Below are 20,242 nucleotides of genomic sequence, written 5' to 3' on the forward strand. Positions count from 1 at the left end.
TTGTAATCAAAGTGGTTCTCCCACTAAAAATGATTTTTACCTGATTATACTTCAGGTCTTCAGTCGGTGACACATATGCTCCTCTGTGGAGAGTTGAAGAACCACTGGAGAGTTGACCTGTGGAGATAGAGATTAAAGTCATCTGAATCGTTCACTTAGGCATGACACACTGTTATTATTTTGAATTGATTGATTGATTGATTTTTTTCAAATCTCAGACCAAATCATTTGGTGTGTTTCGTATCACTCATTTTGTTATGGTTCACTTAAGCGTTGACACTGGGATTGTATCATCGGACCAAAAGTTGCCCAGTACAAAAACATCCCTGTCACAGATGATTGGGCAGCAATTTTCACGGCGTATTGTGTGACGCAACTGAAAAGACAGCAATAACACTGCCTACTGGGTGAATTCAAGTGCCCATGCACCCATGACTGACAGTGGGCGGCATAAAATAATATTGCGGGCTCGGCATGGAGGGGCCTGAAGTGATCATTTATTTTTCACGGGGACCGGAATCCCTGGCGGCAACCCTGAACACAGTTAGCATTGGAATTGACTCAGAAATTGAAAATATATAAGTACAAATTGTGAGAGCATGATTTTGCCTACCCATCGTGGCATCCTTGCGGGATGTGTGTTCACCCTTGTTGCCGCGGTAGGTGGCGTTGCCGCTCAGTTCGTAGTCGGCCTTCCTCTCCTTCAACGCCAACATATCCCTCGGTGAAGCTGGCGCGCTTGCTGCACAAAAGTGACACACAAGGAACATTTTGAGCTATTCTTCTCTAACAATCACAAAAAACCCTTAATGTATTGATATTCCGTGCGTTAGTTCCACAGTGTGATTTTAAATCAACTTGAAGTCCTCACACGCCATTATATTATTTGACTTTTTTCATCTGCCTCTGAGCACTTCATTCTCTCACACTCCAACAATCCAGCCTTTTATTTTATTTTTTTTTGGGGGGGGGGGGGGAGAGAGACTCATCTAACCTTGTCGTAAGCAATCAGACGGTTCCCATACAGAGACCCGACCATTCACACTCGCACGCTAGCGAGTGAGGAGAGAACCCGCAGAGACCGCGGGAGAACATGCCAAATCTGCTAAGTGGAGGAGGTGATGACAGGACCCGCACCATAAAGCGGTCACCACCCCATTTAAAGGCTTTCAGTTCCCATCTGGGAACTTTGAATTGATTCACTGTCTTCCTGACGAGGATGCTCATCGAAATACGTGGAAATCAAACGTTTTGGTTTGCGACATTTTCAAAATGGTACCATTTTACTTTAATAGAACAATTTAATTGTTATTTTTGAACAATAGTTGGCTGCGTAGTGCATTCTATTCAATTGAAACACCTACTTTCCAAATATGTGTGATGGCCGGCAAAAGGGTAAAAAAACAATGGTAAATGTTAGGATCAAATCCAAACAGAGTAACTGAAATATTCATCAGTCAGATTTAAATGCCCCGAAGATGCTTACGTTTGTTCACTTTCATATTTGAGCTACTCTGCGTACGATTGACCGAAAAAATCCAATCTGCTCTGCAAAATCGCAGTTTGACAGCGGAATTGTTTTCTGAAGTAATTGAGTGAGGGTTAAAAAACTCGTGGTGACATTGAATATGAACCAAGTCATATTAGAAAGACAAAAAAGGATACACACTCACCTGATCGATTGTTTGGCGAGGTCCGTACAGGAGAGATGGACGGCGTACGAGAAGAAGAATAAGGCCGCTGCCTGTCCCTTTCTATTGTGGAAGAAGAGCCGATAAAGTGGTATTGAGAATAGCCATCCTAGAGGGAAGGATGAGAAAAGGCAAACATGAAAACAATTAGCAGATAATGACTCAAATGTCTGAGGTTGTTACGCATCCAGAGTGTATTGAGCAAACTGGACGAGTGTATATACCTTTTTGTAAAGGCTGCGCAGGTCTCTGTATTGCCACATGCTGTTCAGAACTTGAGAAGCTGCTTTCACTACTTTGGGACTATGTCTGGGAATTCAGCAGAGAGGAGAACAAGAGAAGACAATAAAGCCAGTCTGCCTTCTGTTATAAGCAAATCTGTGGAAATTCTTATTGACACTCTTCATCCAGTTCGCTTGACTGGCCTTACAGGGCTCATTACTAAATTGCACCAATAAGGATTTTTGTAGATGCTACTATTTTGGATAATCGGTTTGCGCATGCGGCACGGTGGACGACTGGTTAGAGCGTCTGCCTCGCAGTTCTGAGGACCGGGGTTCAATCCCCGGCCACGCCTGTGTGGAGTTTGCATGTTCTCCCCGTGCCTGCGTGGCTTTTCTCCGGGCACTCCGGTTTCCTCCCACATCCCAAAAATATGCATTCATTGGAAATTCTAAATTGCCTGTAGGTGTGAGTGCGAATGGTTTTTTGTTTATATGTGCCCTGCGATTGGCTGGCGACCAGTTCAGGGTGTACCCCGCCTCTCGCCCGAAGATAGCTTGTTTGTTAGTGAGCAGAGTAATGAAAAAAACACACATTTATAACCAGCTGTAAATGTATTGATGAGACATTGCCACTAAGTCACCTGTAAACATCACGATGTATTTTTCGATAATGCATAATCCCAGAAATTCCACATTTGCACTTCTGGCTGGATGCGAACTGCATTTCATTGGCTGTGCACCCGTATCCTACACTCATTCATATAGAGTGCATAAAATATGAATACAATGCGTGGCAATGCGATAGTCAATAAGGAGCTGTTGTCTCTTGTCTTTCAGCCATCTAAATAAAATATTCGCTCTATGTCTTGTAAATAACATTCCACTTACTTGTCTCCTTTGCTTCTGGCGACACCAATGAGCTTCTCTATGCCCCCGGCGTCCCTCAGGGCCTTGGTGTTCTCCATATTTTTGGTGATGACCTCATGCAGAGCACAGCAGATAGCTGTGATCGTGTCGTCCGACATGGTCTTTCCCACTAGACCGCAACTGTTGGTACCACCACTGCCACTTCCTCCACCACTACTGCTGTTGTTGTTGTTACTGCCACCAGGTAATCGGTGGACCAGGTCCCTCATGGCATATTTACCTGGTGTAGTTTACAATGAGTGACGCAACAGAATAAGTGGGACTGGGATTAAATGATGGAGAGCTACATTTTTTCGTCATTCCCAAAACAGGGGTTGGCACATCACTGTATGAGACCTGGCTGTTATCTTCAATTTAGAAACCACATAACTGAATTTACATACGGTACTGAACTATATTATTTCTGATGTCGAAGCCCTCTTAAAGAATTGGAATGTTCCCTTCAGCAAACAAACGCAAAGAACATTGAGAAAAACACATGACAACTTATTATCGCTGGTTATTATTGGTGTCATGGTGCCCACGTGGCTAGCACGTCTGCCTCACAGTGAGAGGTTGTGGGCTGTTTGCATGTTCTCTTGGTGACCGACTGCGTCGGCGTGAATGTGAGTGTGAATGGCTGTTTGTGTACACGTGCGCTAATAGACTTTCGACCATTCCAGGGCGAACGCCGCAGGATAAGCAGTGGAACATGAAAGGATGATCATGAACATTTTTCTTTCGTGATTGCTTCTGCCAAAGCATCCCCGACCTCCATCATCCTTGTCGCAAGCGAAGCTGTCACCGAGAACACATTTTTAAATGGTTACTTACCAATAAGCTCCTTGTTTCGGATATCCAGAGCCATGTTCCTCAATGCAGTGGCAATGGCACAGACCACTCTGTCATTGTCTATCCTCAGTAACTCCACAAGGATAGGGAGGCCCTTCTCTTTACGCACTGCAGCCCGGATATAGACTGACCACTGAACATAGACCCAAAAAGAGGAAGAGGGTCAAAGGTGCACACAGAGATTTAGTTGGTTTCATTTGTTACATGATACACTGCTGCCTGTTTCATAATCTATCAATAACTTTAGTTTCCCTGATGTTTTAAAAATAGAATCTTGTTGTCAATATTGTAAATGTACAACGTGCTGAAGAACACCGAACCCTCTTAATTCTAATCCGTTCTTTCATTGACACAAGGTCAGACGGAACATTGTTGGCCTTGGACTATTCAGTTGCCTTGAAAATGATTTTGTAACTTACTTAACGGTTGTTGTGACGCACAGAGAGTTTGACTGCTTTAAAGGTCAGAGAATGTATTTCATTAAACATTTCTAATACTTCTGACGACTGCTTCTTATTATGAATCTTGTATTGAATGAATGTCTGCTATTAGAAAATAACCCGTTGCCAATCAACTGCTGAAATAAATGACAGAATCATGTTTTTTTTTCCGCTACTCAAATTGAATTTCATTGGGGTGCTGTAAGACTGCGTTTGCTCGAGTTTTCTGTCCATAAATGAATCCAAAAAGACTGAATTAAAGTGTCACAATCGCCGGCTTCGAATAATTGCATTATTTCTTGCGATTTACGCAATCCGTTGAGGGTCTACTCGGTCTCTAACCCCAATTCGCTTCTAATCCCGTTGTGACACCGAAGGCTCGATGGATGGAATTTTAAAAATGGTTGGTTCTGCACTTAATGGTAGCACGTGTGAGTGTTTCTTGCAGAGATAAAAGATTTTGCTATCGCACAGAGCTTATAGAATGGGATACTCCCCAGCGCAGCAGTGTGCTCTTCAACTGATCTTTCTGGCTCTCGGTGGATTTCAATATTTTGAGGTTATACCTTCCAGCTCCCAGCAGCAAGGTTTTGCAGAGCACCAGCTGCTCCCTCCAGGGTGTCTGGGTTGGAGCATTCAGATAGCAGGGTGAGGTAGGGCTTGACAATACTGGGATGCCATAACATTTGAATGCCTTTTGGGGGCTCCGCCAAGTCTGGAAATGGACCTACACCATCCCACTGTAGAAAATGATACATAGTTAAAGCGAGACAACACCAAGTGGACTTTCAATAATTCACCTAATGTTCTGGTTTACGATGACAAGGCATCTTTGAAGGAGGTGCTCTCACTTCCAGTAAGCCAGCTATTCATTATAAAAAGTTTCACTATCTTGGTAATTAATTATAAAGGTTATAAAGGGAACTTTTGAATATTAGTAGCACGATACCTACCAAATATTGGACACCGGTGTGTATATGAATTGCTCAACATTGCTGTGGTCTGCCATTATTATTTTGATGATGTCCAGAGTGAACGCTAACCTGTGACTGTGATCCGGACGAGTGGTCTCGAAAATGTTTGATGGTAATCTCCTGAACTTCCTCTAATGTAATTTCATCGAAGTTACTTCGCTCCTGTCCTCTTATCTATTTTTTCTAATTACCCACAGTTAATTGGAGAGGAGGATAGGACCCCTCCGACAAGAGCTCTATTTGCTACTCCATGGTAATCGGGTACAGCTGCACTGGAGTGGCGACACACACATAGAAGATAGAAGCGATGTTATATGATATTCAAGCAATGACTTTTTATTTATCCTTTTAAATGTGATCGATGTGTTACTTGTAAGATCACTTAACCCTCTTGTTACGCCCCCCCCCCCCCCCCCAAAAAAAAATAAATAAAACGTGTTAGGACTTGACAAATGGAAGTTAAAATGCCTGCCTCAATATTACCGTTTCAAAATCTTATTCTGTCTTTGCTGGAAATGAAAAGGGGAAAATTAAGACTAATTGACGATTCACACGCCGGATACGTTGGGTTCTCCATTCTCTATCTTCTGCAAGTGTAAAAGATGTCTGCCACTCAATCAGAATGTGCCTCTGATTGCCTATTATAAGCATGACAAGTAGTTAGAGAAGCAAATAAAATAGCTCTATTTTGCGCCAAATGGGGTTGATAGTGTGCCTTGATGCCAATAGATAAGATAATAGTTAAGAAAAAAAAAAAAACAACCCACACAGAACACTAAAATGGACATTTTGATGAATAAGAACATGCAGCAACAAACTGAGATTAGTGGAGCTATAAAAGATAAGATGCTGTTTTGATGTGGCAAAGCCTCCAATTGTGAGCTTCCCTTGGTTTGCGTGAACAAAGACTAATTTGCATACATTTAAAACTTGATTGTGCCACAAAGACCTAATAAGGAGCATATACTTTAGCCCTTTGTAGTATGCTAAATAACTTTAGCTGAAAAAAATAGAGTAGGAGTATTCATAAATAATACTTTTGAATACATTTGACGCAACTATTTAATTATGCAAATGACCAGGATGCAGTTGGCAGTTGAAGCACAGCTTAATATTTTATCCAATAATCTTCTCGAGTTTAGGTAAATTGAACAATACTCAAATACCTCGATGAGTTAACCAATAACAACGGTGGTCGAGTGGTTAGCTCACTGCTGTCAAACTCAAGGCCCGTGGGCCAGATCTGGCCCGTCACATCATTTTATGTTGCCCGCGAAAGCAAATTATGTGCGTCAACTTCTTCGATTATTGCTAAAATCTGTGGCAAATTTCAAATGTTCATATTCAATAAATAATAACGTTGCGATATTGCAAGCGTTTCTTGTTACCAAACACCTTTTAGAGAAACTTGAACAAACTATTATCCTTGACCTCTGATTTCAAAACTAGTTATCCATGTATGTGTAATATTATGATGAGCCGATTAAACATTTTTATGGATTCACAGTCATAACGGCCTTCTGAGGGAAACCGTAACTACAATGTGGCCTGCAACAAAAAATTAGTTCTGGGGACCTGGGTTCCAATCTGGCCTCGCATGTGTGGAGTTTGCATGTTCTCCCCCTGCCGGCGTGGCTTTTCTCCGGGTACTCTGAATTGCCCGTAGGTGTGAATGTGAGTGCGAATGGTTGTTTGTTTCTACAGTATATGCCCTGCGATTGGCTGGCGACCACTTCAGGGTGTCTCGCCCCAAAGATAGCTGGGATAGGCTCCAGCACGCCCGCGACCCTAGTGAGGATAAGCGGTATGGAAAATGGGTGGCTGTAACACTGGACTCACAAGTCAACAGTCAGCAGATTGCAGATCTGTGCAGATGGTTTGGTATTATTATGATTCTATTCTTTTTGGACCGCAAGATCCCCTAAACCATGATATAGTACAGTATGGCATTTCTGACCTGGTCATGTCCCTTCTTTTTCTTCTTCTTCTTGCCCCAGCATCCCGAACTCTCTGCGTCCTTCCCACCAGTGTCACATAACAGACCGTCAAGCTCCTCAGAACCCCCTTGTTGGTTGTGAGATGTCTCTGCAGCCAGACGGTACGACAAGTTCCTCAGGATGCACACACAGTTCTCAACAGTCTGACATGGAAGAGAAGAGAAGAGAAGAGATGAGAAGAGAAAGGTGATTATTGACAGAGAAGTGTAACACAAAAGTAGGAATAGTGATAAAGAAGAGACTGACGGCAATCAGGTACAATTATGCTTAACAGCTAAGAAAGTTGACAAAGACGCATAAAACCTTATTTCACAAACCCGGGCCTTATGAAAAGCACATGCAGGACAGCCAAAAATGGATGCATGCAGACATGAGTGCAAAAACTCTTCGAGTATATACAATACATACAGCGGATATACACACCTCTCCCTGTTCAAGGTTTTTGTGATATAAGAAACGAGACAAAGATAAATAATTTCAAAGCTTTTCCCACCATTAACAGGGGAAGTAAAAAAAGCAAAACAAAAAAAAGACTGTGATAATGTGGTTGCACAAGTGTGCACACCCTCTTACAGTATAACTGGCGATGTGGCTGTGTTCAGAATGAACCAATTAGTACATTCAAAGGAAAGTTAAATGGGAGTCAGCACACAACTGCCACCCTTAAAGTGCTTCTGATTAACCCGGCGAGAGTTTAGATGTTCAAGTAGGCTTTTCCTGACATTTTGTTGTTACATCTCAGAGCACACACTATGGTACGCAGAGTTTCCACAGTATCTATCTGGTGGATCTCATTGTTCAATGGTAAATAAAATACGGCACAACAGTGACATTAACAAGAACTGGTTGTCCCTCCAAAATTGATGACGACGGGAAGAAAACTGGTCAGGGAGGCAGCAACATTGAAGGAGCTGCAGGAATGTCTGGCAAGTACTGGCAGTTTAGTATGTGTGACAAAAGTCTCCCATTTTCTACCTACTGTATGTTTGGGCGGCAAGTTGGAGGAAGCCTTATCATACAAAGAAAAGAAAAACAAACCTAGTTAGCTAGATTTTGCAAAAACACACTTGAAATCTTCTAAACGCATGTTGGAAAATGTGTTATGGTCCTAGGAAGCCAAGGTTGATCCTTCTGGCCATAATTTCAAGAGGTATGTTTGGTACAAACACAACACTGCTAAGCATGGTGGTGAGCAGCATTATGCTTTGGGGCTGTTTTTCTTTGGCTGGAACTGGGGCCTTACTCAAGATGGAGGAATTATGAGCAGTTCCAAATACCAGTTGGTGTTAGCACAAAACCTTCAGGCTTCTGCTATATGCTGAAGCAAAAATAAGAATCAAACAAACAAATCAAACAAACAAGTCAGGAAAAGCCTACCAGACCAGCTGAACGTTTTTTTGGGGTTCATCAGAGGCACTTTAAACGGTGGCAGGTGTGTGCTGATTGCCATTTAAAATTGGAATGGATTGGTTAATTCTCAACACAGCAACATACCCAGTTATAAGAGGGTGTGCACACTTGTGCAACCACATTATCCCAGTTGTTTATTTTTAAAAGATAGAAATCAATTAAGATGTACAAGTTATAGGTCACATTCATGGTGGAAAAAAGAAATGGCTTATCTTGGTCTAATTTTTATATCACAAAAACCTGCCATCAACACGGACGGTGTGTTGAGTTTTTATATCCACTGTACGTCTGCACGTGCAGGCATGCATGTGTGTGAACACCTGTAATCAGAAACCTAACGTATTCTTAAATCAATACCTACACTTTGTATTATTACATTTAATTCGAGGTGAAAATGTCTTCAACTTGTGTACACGTGTAAAAAGTACCTTGTCAAAATTTCAGGTCTGTGTAATTGTTTGAATTTTTCAAAGCAGTCATTTTAAAATGAATTGTCCATGTCCAAAGGAAGAAACCATTCAAATTTAGTAAGACTCTAGATCAAGGTCCAGTAATAAAAAATCTCAATGATGCCACCATTCTTTTAGTAATCATCCATGAACCAAACAGTAGCCTACTAACTATAAAGCGAACCGGTGGAAAAACTAACAAACTGTAAACGCAAAGCTCAATGATCACTCTTTATTTATTTACTTTTACTGTGTGTGTGTGTGTGTGTTTGTGATGTGTGAGTGTGTGCAGTGTGTTACCTTGCTGTCAATCTCACTGCTCCCCAGCGCAGTCTGGATAACGTACAGCAACGCGTCTGTCAGACCCTCACACTCCCTCATCCTCCTGCGGGCCTCCTCACCTGCAGAACTTACATTGCTGGCACACACACACACACACACACACACACACACACACACACACACACACACACACACACACCAGTGTTACAATATGAATTAATATATTTACAACCCACAATAACACTAATAAAGAGCACACTATTAAACAGTAATTAATTAAGAAACGTGTGATTTGTGAGGTGCTGCTATGCATTTAGCTGTTCTTATGTAAATGTATTACGCCGTCCATACTCACTAACCATGGTTTTTATATGAGGGTTCTTGCTACTGGATGCTGGGCGTGCTTTGCAAAGTGATTTACAAACTACAGCACACATCAACATGTTAATTTCAAAGATGTTTAGCAAAATAAAAAAACAAAAAAAAATATTCAGAAGGAAAAGAGGTGGCTTTCTTTTAAAACTACTGGCTCCAAAGCTATACGGTATACAAACATACTAATCAATCAACAATAAATGTATATATGCATACTGTACTGTATATTGAAAAAAAAAATACAGGTAAAAAAAGAAACAAACAAATCAATTCAAAACTTCAACTGTTAAAAAGGTGGAATAACTCCTTGGACGAGAGATGATATCATAGAAACTGATTTGTAAACATAGTGATCATCTCTGCAAAAATACAAATCAAATAAAAAAACGAGTTTCTTTTTTTTCCTGACATCCTTTTCTACAGATTTTTTCCCCCAGCATTCTGCTTGCAGGCAGCACAGCTATTAGTTGGCAGGAAGGCTTTTATGGCATGTGATGTGATTTTTTCCAGAGAAAGACACAGTGAACCTGAGGGAGGGCAAGGAAGAATTGTTAACGGGCTGATTGAAATAGTGCAGCCAAATGGAAACACTAGATGAGAATAAAGGGAAAGAAAAGGAGAAAGTGAGAAGCATAAAAGAGGGAGGACGACGGGGAGCAGGTGGCCAGTGATATACCAAACCTGCCATGAAATATTCCATCTTTAATCAGCGTCCCACCATTCCCTAATGAGGCATGAGGAAGATGAATTGGGAGCTCGCGTTTAGGCAGCTGATCCACGCTAAGCCTTGCTCTGCAGCACCACACACTCATGCAGACACACCACCAGGCTCAAATCCGATACAGTGCAAGTGAAGCCTTTCAAAGACACCTCTATCTGGAGCTTTTGTGAGAGGATGCAGCGCTCTTGAGATTAATAACTCACACGCCATTAGGCAATTACGCACTAGGGTTGCAAATAAACTCCAGCCAGCTAGCAGAAAAAGGTGTGTCCCATTTTGGAGTGGCAGGCAATATCGCAATTTACCAGCCGTGAGGCTTAGGTAGACATAAAAAGAATCCACTTCCTATATGAACATCTTCACTTTACCACATCAAATTGTGTGGGAATGTTTTGCGTTCGTTATCTTTTTATCGGAACAAATTAAAAATGTATTATTTAACCACGGGGTTCCACTCAAAGCTAAAATGATGGAGTGCAGATCCAAAACTACAATATGTATCTGTGATGCTCTAATTCCAAATGGCGTGTTCCAAATGAGTAAACAAACACCGGCACTAAAGCCAAATAGTGAATCATCTTGATAGTAGCTAAGTCCATCATTTTCCCAGACCAAACAGTATCTAAATATAGCCACACACACACGGTACTGCTTGTTTTGAATTTGACTAGATGTATTTAGCTGTGACTGTGACGAGAAACCCGCAACTCAGTGGATAAATGTGCATAATCCCTTCTACGACCAAGCCTTCCTCAATGGCGGGCTGCTCTCACAAATTCACAGGCTGAGTTTTCTGTAGGTTAGTGATAGAGACCACGTGTTCCCATGTACGAACAAAATAGGGTCATGTCAGTGCCAGAGGAAGAGAACTCCTTCGTAAAGCGAGGATGGCCTGTACGGGAAAGTGCTTCACAGTGCTTCACAGTATTCGATACTTCACATTGGACTTGGACTCCAGTGATCTGTGTCCAAATTTGCTGGAACTGGAGATTTTATTTTCCAAGAATTTGTAAAAAATATTTTCACCTTACGACAAACACATTTTAGTTGGCAGCGTATAAACAAAGCTGGATCGCATTTGCACTGCAGAGCGAGTCGGTGGGATAGGCTGAATTATGCTTGGTACACTCAAAGATTTTTAACATCTTGGCCAATTTTGAAAATGCAAGCCCCCCCCCCCCCCCCCCCCCACACACACACACATTACAATAAAAACAAAACATGTTCTTACTGTTCTTATAGTCTGAGGTGTACTCGGGATGGCCCAACACAGCACACCACACACTTAATTATCTCGCCAGTGACGATTAAGAGGAAAGATGGGCAACTGTGATGATGGCGAGGGACAAAAAAAGTGGTCTAGGAATGCAAAACTTTGCCGGCAATATCAGGTACGCTACACTTTCTGTGAAAAGAAATGTGTCTCCACGTTATCTAGACTGTATTTTGGTGGAATGTTTTAGTCCGTGCAAATAGGAGCATGTGGATGACTCAGCGCACTGGATCCTCCTTACGGTTCTAAACGGAGCCCAGTTGCGGAGACCTTGCTAGTTGCCACAAGGAAGTAAATGTAAATTGCCGATAGATACCACAAGATGACATAGCGCTTTTTCTCTATTAGACAAGGTTATGGCCTGTCTAAATGAAGGTCCTCCCATCACTGCAACATATAGCTCCATCGCTATAAGATTGTACCGAAGGAATATTATTTTTGGACGAGACATGAGTTTGGCCTGAGCACAAAGAAAAAAAAAAAAAAAAAAAAACACACCAAATAGGTGAGTTTTTCAGCGAAAAATGAAATTGGGCCTGGTTGCAGGACAGAGGCCAGTTTGATTCCCAATCTCTGCTGCGGTGCTCTTGGGCATGTACCCTGACATGTCTCCCTACGGATACTAACAAATAAAATTGACAATAAAGTTACATTTGAATACTTATGTTTTGTCACCGTCAAACATAAGTGACACAACAAAGAGATACTGTCCTGGAGAGACACTGACCGGAGGCAGCCGGTGGCATTGCGGAGGACCTGGGAGGAGTGGAGATGTAATTTGCGGTCTTCTTGCGTATGAGGGGAGGTGTCCCAGCCCGAGTGAGGGATGATCACAGCGTTGGTCAGAACAGCAAGGGCATCCTGGATGATAGGCATTTTCAGAGCGTCACATGACGAGAGGTTCCATAAGACACCTGCAGAAGGAAGCAAAGGAGTTTATTAAGGTACAGACAACCACAAGACTTGACACAAGACTTACGTGTTTTATCAATGTGACTTTTGTTTGAGCGCAAATTCCGGTTGCTTCAATAGACTGAGGACTATTTTTTGCATCACATCATGTGGGTGAAATTTAATACAATGCATTTGAAATCACCTTAATCCATTCTTCATAAAAGAAAGAGAAATTATTATCCATCACGTCATGTCCTTCAGGGGCTTCTCCTTGGGTCAACGAACTTTCCAGTATTATTGTCATATCATTTATGCCGGTGATTCTAATAACATGGCAGAAGTCTACTGTCGTAACTCTCGTTGACCTTCACTTGTTAAATATCAGCGTCCGACTGCACCCGTATAATTGGATGCTTGAAAGTGTCTATCCCTGCTCACATCTGCATTCATCTATCCTCCGCTACAGCTGTAATTACAACCCTCAAAGATCAATATAAGAGAGCAGTGGGTGTGTGGTCAGCAGGAAGTTGGAAATGACTCACTCTCTTCTCCGCAACCTTCATTAGCTGGGACTGTCACATCTTCTCCTGCTCTCACCGAATTAAGAAGGCCAAAGAGGCGGGACCGCTACCAAACGTGTTCAGTATCTCTGCCATTTGGTTGCTTTCGAGGCCCTTTGCTTCTCCAGGGGGAGAGTAAATTATTATTTGTGCTGTTCATATCATTACAAGTAAAAATGATCTTTTATTTAGTCACGGCAACAAAATACAATGTTTAACAAATTTACTGGATAAGACCACTGCCCCATGTAAGCTTCATGCCACAGCCTTAAATTAAGAGCATTCCTTGTTTTTTTGTTTTTGTAGTGGGTTAATATACCAGTATTTGGAAGCTTTTATAGTCACATGGATGCATATAGTTATATTCAAATTATATTTTAATGCAAAAATATTGTTAGAATTTACACTCATGGATGTTGAAATGAAAAAATTATTTATTGATTATAATGTCAAATGAAAGTTATTGAGTTGCATTCCTATGTCGAAAAAAAAAAACAGGTTCTAGTAGTTAATGTCAAGAGCTCACTAAAATTGAAATAGTCTACATAAAGAAGAACATGATGGTGGATGGTCTCCTCATTTTATGACAGGGGGTCTTTGTTCAACACAGTATGAGTCTACCCCTCCACATTAATAACTGACAATCAGTCACGGCTCACCGCATTCTATTTATCAACATCCTTGACTATTTTTTTGCAAACTAAAATCATGTTTTTTTTTCCATTATTATTATTATTATTATTATTGTTTTTACTGCAAACAATAAATAACATTAGGAAAAAAATGCAGCAGATACCCTAAAATGTTTGAAGTACTTTCAAATGAAGCAAATTGCTTTCACACCTGCATCACAACAAACCACGTAACATGCTCTATTCTTTTATTAGTCAATCACAAGCGCAGGATTATTATTATTAACAGGAAAGTTTTTTTTTTCGCATGGACAATAAATTATAATTATATCCTAGAAAATTATTGCCCTTTGTTGAAAATGTCAATATAATAAAGTGTGGTCAATCTACCACCTACCAATCGCAAATAGCAAAGTGCACTGAAAAAGGACGTCACGAGCAAAGCACGTATGACGACATGGTTACTTGGATAGATAGAATGCTTGCAATTATTATATATAGAGACTTAAATATCATCTTGAGTAAAACCTTTCCGACCGTGCAGTATGACATCATCCGCCTGAGAAGAAAGGCGGAGTGGGTCTTTATCTTTGATCTAACGCATTGGCACCCACAAAAACTCGTGCGCGCACACACACACACACACACGTACGTAGATGCGCACAGAGATGAAGGGGGTTAATTGCCTCAGCCTTACATCATGAGTGACAGCAGGAGGTTACAAATTCACTGTTGTATTGAGCGAGGGGAAATGAAGATGTTGGCTGGCTTTCTTTCTCTCTCAAGCCATACCACAGCTCTAATTTGGCCTGTCATTCATTCCACTATCTCATTTGTCCCTCCTGCATCACTGCATTGCAAGTCTTTATCTGCTTATTGATATTTCAATTTTATTTGCGCAGTTTTCGTATCTCAGACATTTGGCACCGCCATTTGTCATTTTGACATTCTTTCTGCACAAAGAAATGTGTTAAAGCTATTGCCTCCCAAATATTTGCTTTTTGAATAGCAGATTAAAAAAAAAATGAAAAAGCATTTTTGTTTTGTTTAATTGTCATATTTCAGCCTCCTTCAGTCTCACCATGGCAACTAGAGCAGGAAACAATCCAGAGATTCAGTTCGTTCTAAACTGCTTGTTAAATTATTATTTGTGCTGTTCATATCATTACAAGTAAAAATGATCTTTTATTTAGTCACGCCAACAAAATACAATGTTTAACAAATTTACTGGATAAGACCACTGCCCCATGTAAGCTTCATGCCACAGCTTTGTTCTTCTTGTTCTTCTTTTCCTTTCGGCTTGTCCCTTTAGGGGTCGCCACAGCGCGTCATCCTTTTCGTTCGGAACTGCTATTCTTATTAAATAATTAAAACATCCATCTGTTTGTCAGTCTATCCATCCGTTTTCTATACCACTTATCAATTATGTTTACCAAAATACATTACACAGACATGGGTATTTGGCCACGGGATCACCGCACCTACAGAAAGTGAAACCGTAAGAACATACAGGGCCCTATTTTTGTGACTGGCCTAAATCCGACGTGGCAGACATTGCAACTGTGCGTCAGGGGCGGGTTAGACCGGTGTTGATAATTTTGTACACCAGCGCAGCCTGGCGACTCGAACAGTGAGCGGGCTGCGCCACAGTGGATGAGTATACAGCTGACACAATCAAAGCAGCTCTTCTCATTCCCTTTAAATGTGGCCCAGTGACAGTCTCAACGGAAACGCAGCAATCCGTGCGTGAGTGGAGCATTGTCACTGCTCTGGACAGTGTGGCAACACACAATGTGAGCAGGTACCTCTGTCAAATACAGAATGAACTGGTGATGAGCGCTGGGGACTTACATATGTCTGTCTGCTGACTTCAGTGTCTGTCTGCCTGTGCCCAGCTCAAACTGACCAAAATTGCATTAGACCAGCTGTGACGGCAGTTAGACTTGGTCTGAGCAGGTGTAAGTTAAGACCCACTCTCTGCCACCAAATTGTCACACCCAGATCGCTCAGCTTGGCAGTGTTTGCGTCGCGCCGCAGACGCGCCATCTATGAAAATACAGCTGAAAGTTGCAACTTACTATTAAGTTAAGATTGTCTGCCTCTTGCTGCCGTTATAATGATGGTGCGTTTAGAGCCTGAAATTCACTCAGTCGAAGCCAAGATTCAATGCATTGCACAGTGTGAACATTGAATACGTTATCAATTTGGCCATTTCAAGTTGTGCTCATGTGGCTTGCTTTTATCTCATAAGCCTGCAAACATCCTATAGTTTAAATCAGGCTCAAAAACCAACCCATGAAAACTGGGTCAAAAAAGAAACTATTCTCAAATGACAATCAAAATATACACCAGCATGGTCTTACAGCTACATGCTATGCAAAAACATGTGTGAGTGTAGCTCACATTTCCAGCTATGCATTCATATTCTACACTGCTTGTCATATTAGAGGAGAAAACCCATGAAAGCACAGGGAGAACATGCAAAGTTATCGCATGAAGGCCAGAGCTGAGACCAAAACCCAAAACCTCAGAATTGTGCGGCAGACAAATCATTACTATTATCATTATGATGCTATTCTTATGCACTACTAATTACTAGCACTTTGGAGAGCTGAGTCTTGCCTCGTCATATCTGGATCTCATCTTCACCCTGGTCTGCTTCAGATGTGGTTGTTGAGCCAACACAATAAACAAGCTGTCATTTCATTTTTTTAATGATATTATTATTATTATTTTTTTTTGGTTCATTCATCCAGAACAGTGGTCACTGATGTTGGACATGACAGGTTGCCGGATGGCTCACAATCTTTGTTCGACTTTATCCAAAAGGTGTTTGATGGGCTTGAGGTCAAGGTCCTGTGCTAGCTCTTCCACACGAAACCCATCCAAGCATGTCTTGATGGACCTTGCTTTGTGCACTGGTGTACAGTCATGCTGGAACAGAAAAGCGCTTTTGTCATCAGGGGCGGAGCCAGAGGGGAGGCCGGGGTAGCACTGGACCCCACTGAAATCTGATTGGAGCCCCCCAGGTGCTCCCCCAGATGACTGACGTATCACGACACCGACGTCTTGTCGAAAGAAGCCGTTTGTATTTTGAAATCAGTGATGCCTTTTGACTGCTAAGTCCCTACGGTACAGTAGTTGGCGCTATGTACCACAAAGAGTTGTAATCCACATTTATGAGGAAAAGAAGAAGAGGAAGTTTTACGGTGGTGTCCTAATGAGTCACTGTTTAAAAACACTTTTTTGTTCAGATCGGAGATCGTTTTGCTAGCAGCCAACGGGTATCAAGCTAAAGTTAACATGAAGTTACATCTCATGGCGCTAAAAACGAAAACTTATCACCGAGCGCATGCAGCGTTTCAATAAGCAGCCAGTGCAAAAAATAAGTCTGCCTTTTTATTCATAAACAGTGTGGCTTTTTATTTCATATTTCATATTTGTTCATGTTTCATATATGACAACTGTTTTCGTGTTTTCAACCGTGCATAAAGGCTTTTGTGTTACTGTTACTGTGTTACTATTTTTTGGGTGAAATAAATTTGAGTTGCTAAAGAATGTCAAAAATGTCCGTTGCAACTTCATGACAAATTTTCATTTGGGCTCCTGAGGCAAAACCGCTTGGGAACCACTGAGTAGCTGAATGTTTGAATATGCAACTTACATCTAAACTGGTCTATTTCCCGTGACATTTTTTAGGCTTGTAGTGGGGATTTGATAACATTGTGCAATTGTAAGTGATGCTAAGAGTTACAAAGCTGGCCTTTTTTTTTCTTCCATAGGTTCCGTTGAGAAATGAAAAGACAGGGGGACAAGATATATAATGTTTTTCTAAAGAGTCAGGCAACGGTAAGGTGGACAGAGAGAGTGTGAGTGAATTGCTCGTGTGTGTGTGTGTGTGTGAGTGGATAACCGTGTGAGTGGGTTACTGAAAAATTGTTGTTCAAGTTGTGTTTGTGTGTACATTGTGTTGTAAACACTGTTAATAAACTTGAACGTATGCGCACAAACCTCACCTTCTGCGTGCTTAGTATGGACATCGCAACATTTAGAGATTGATTAACAGATCTTTGTTAGGTGCAGCGTCGTGTTATGCGTTTTAATCCCATGCGCATCTCAAGTATTCTTTAGGAAATTACAGAGCCCCCAGGGGATCAGTTAAATGTACATCATCATTGTGTGCTGTTTCTCAACGACACCCAAAAATAATGTACACACTCTGCAGCAACTAATCAGATGGGAAGAGAGATTTTCAGCTGTTTTAAAGTGAACTCCGATTGCAATGACATGTTTGGTGTATATGATCTCTGTCGACTTGACTAACATAACAAAAAGAATCATTTCCACGTTCATATCCATCCATCCATCTTCTTTACCGCTTCTCCTCACTCGGGTCGCGGGCGTGCTGGAGCCTATCCCAGCTCTCTTTGGGCGGGAGGCGGGGTACGCCCTGAACCGGTCGCCAGCCAATCGCAGGGCACACATAGAAACAAACAAGCATTCGCACTCACATTCACACCTATGGGCAATTTAGAGTTTATGGGATGTGGGAGGAAACCGGAGTCCCCGGAGAAAACCCACGCAAAAAAGAAAGAATCTGGGCTGAAGTGACGAGAACACAGCCGCAGGTCTTTCAGATCTCAACTTTCTCCTCTTTGGGAAAGCTACGTCATCATTCCCAGAATGCTTTGCGCACACTGAAACATGGCCGCGACAGTATATCAAATTATGGTTTATAAAAATGATCATTTTATGTGGGTACTATAAGGATTCATTTCACATACAGAGACAGGATTTCCCACTAGTTCAGCTGATTGTTTGTACGTTCTTTTCATGCATGACAGCTTGTGCCTTCCAGGTCGAGGTTGTCCAACCATAAGTTGAAATCAATGCATTGTGTTGATTTTTTGGATAGAAAGTTTTCTCAGCAAAGTCCGATATTCTTAGTATTGTGCTGCAGCTTCACCACTCAAAGTCAATCATTTTCTAGTCTTTCTTTGCCAAGGTCTAGGGGGAAAAACAAGAGCATAAGCTATAAATGAATCGGTGGTAATTCTGCTGTCTCGCTAAATTGGAGATCTTGCCGCAGACATTTGCAATTCGAGAGCCAAGAAGTAGAACTTGTAAGTACAGTACCAGTCACTGAGTTGACAATATTGGAATGTATAACCTTTCCCTGATCATATAAATAATTGTGAGGACCTTTTTAATGTTTAATATAGATTCCGGCATTTGCTGGGAACCGCACACAGGTAAATGTTCGGACAATCGTACCAGATCATTTTGTTTGGGCTCTTTTGAGTATTGTACTGTACAACTGGAATTATGGTGGCCCAAAATGGTATAAAAAGATTCAATACTGGACGACTGGTGGAAGAGCCGTCCACCATTGGGGGATAATAATATTAACTACGACTTGATACTGTATGTTTTATTGCTACCCGATATCTAAATATGAGAGGAATTAAACACATTCATATTTTTGAGGGGGTTTCTTTATACTGTATTCTTAATTTCACTGTCAATTTTACCTCTTTAATTTTTTTGGGGGGCATTCACTGAATGGTAGAGGTGTTTTGTCATGTTTTGTCTTTTTTTTTTTTAGTTAAAAACATTCAATAGTGTCTAATATAGTGTCTCGCTTAGTTACACCTTGTATTCAGCTTAGAAGGTTAAAACTGAACCTATTTCTGGCGTGGCCTCCCGATGATCATTGAGTCATTTTTCGTAAATCAAAATTATCTAGTTACCCCGATGAAGCAAGTACAAATATATAGTGCTTGAAACAAGATTAGTTTGAGACACCTGAAAATAATGCACTCCTTATATGTCAGTATGAGAATTTATTATTTTTTTTATTTCATTCCTCGATTGGAATAAACCCCAAAGAATTCTGGATGTGGTTCAGTCAAAAGTTATAAATGATTTATAGCGTCTGTGTCTGTCTATCAAGGTCCTGGAGATAAATCTTTTTATGTTAAGGGGCTCTGGGAATAGCAAGAACTGGAAACATGACTGGCAATCACGAAATTATTTTGAAGTTCGGTTTCAGTCGATATCTCAGCAGGTTTAGAATGACAATTTACATATTGCGGGTTGACGTGGAACGTAAGTGCCGAAGCCCAGAGTGGGCCGAGTAGCACTGAATGAGAGTACATCAGTGTGTGAGATTGTGTGGAACATAAAATCATTTTTCGACTAAACGTCAATAATGCATCTCGATAAAATGCAGGCATCTCAGAAAGACACAGATTAATTTTAATCATTTGTATCCTGTTTTAGGTATCGCATCATATCATTTTCCTGCTGTATGTGCCCAAGAATATGGAATGATGCATGTGATGTAAATGATTTCTGTTTTTTTTTTTTTTTTTTGGACCAGCCAAACATTCAGGAGCTCGACCAGCCTGCCTAAATTCTGTTCCACGCACGTAAATCCAATTTGCGGTCTACTAATGTACAGATTAGGCATATTTGGGTTTAAATTAACGAGAACAGGAACCTCCAGCTCCATGCATTGTCACTACACACACATTCCACCCTCACATCACAATCACAGCCT

The 20,242-nt window shown here is 41.2% G+C and overlaps 1 protein-coding gene across 10 annotated transcripts in view; it reads right to left on the reverse strand.

The window, feature by feature from the left end:
• Positions 1 to 20,242, reverse strand: part of ctnnd2b (catenin (cadherin-associated protein), delta 2b) — a 122,097-nt gene that overhangs the window by 4,358 nt on the left and 97,497 nt on the right. For 7 of the 10 annotated variants that reach the window (XM_061796610.1, XM_061796614.1, XM_061796615.1 and 4 more), the window contains 10 exons: positions 12,322 to 12,508; positions 9,244 to 9,361; positions 7,045 to 7,227; positions 4,680 to 4,853; positions 3,656 to 3,806; positions 2,804 to 3,062; positions 1,916 to 2,009; positions 1,674 to 1,800; positions 614 to 742; positions 41 to 117 (listed from right to left, as the gene is read on the reverse strand). In XM_061796610.1, coding sequence (XP_061652594.1) covers positions 41 to 117; positions 614 to 742; positions 1,674 to 1,800; positions 1,916 to 2,009; positions 2,804 to 3,062; positions 3,656 to 3,806; positions 4,680 to 4,853; positions 7,045 to 7,227; positions 9,244 to 9,361; positions 12,322 to 12,508 — 1,499 coding nt within the window. The remainder of the gene's footprint in view (positions 1 to 40; positions 118 to 613; positions 743 to 1,673; positions 1,801 to 1,915; positions 2,010 to 2,803; positions 3,063 to 3,655; positions 3,807 to 4,679; positions 4,854 to 7,044; positions 7,228 to 9,243; positions 9,362 to 12,321; positions 12,509 to 20,242) is intronic. The other 3 variants (XM_061796613.1, XM_061796617.1, XM_061796620.1) reach the window with 1 other exon arrangement.

Source organism: Phyllopteryx taeniolatus, chromosome 14 (genome assembly GCF_024500385.1).
Source record: "Phyllopteryx taeniolatus isolate TA_2022b chromosome 14, UOR_Ptae_1.2, whole genome shotgun sequence".
In the NCBI taxonomy this organism is placed as follows: domain Eukaryota; kingdom Metazoa; phylum Chordata; class Actinopteri; order Syngnathiformes; family Syngnathidae; genus Phyllopteryx; species Phyllopteryx taeniolatus.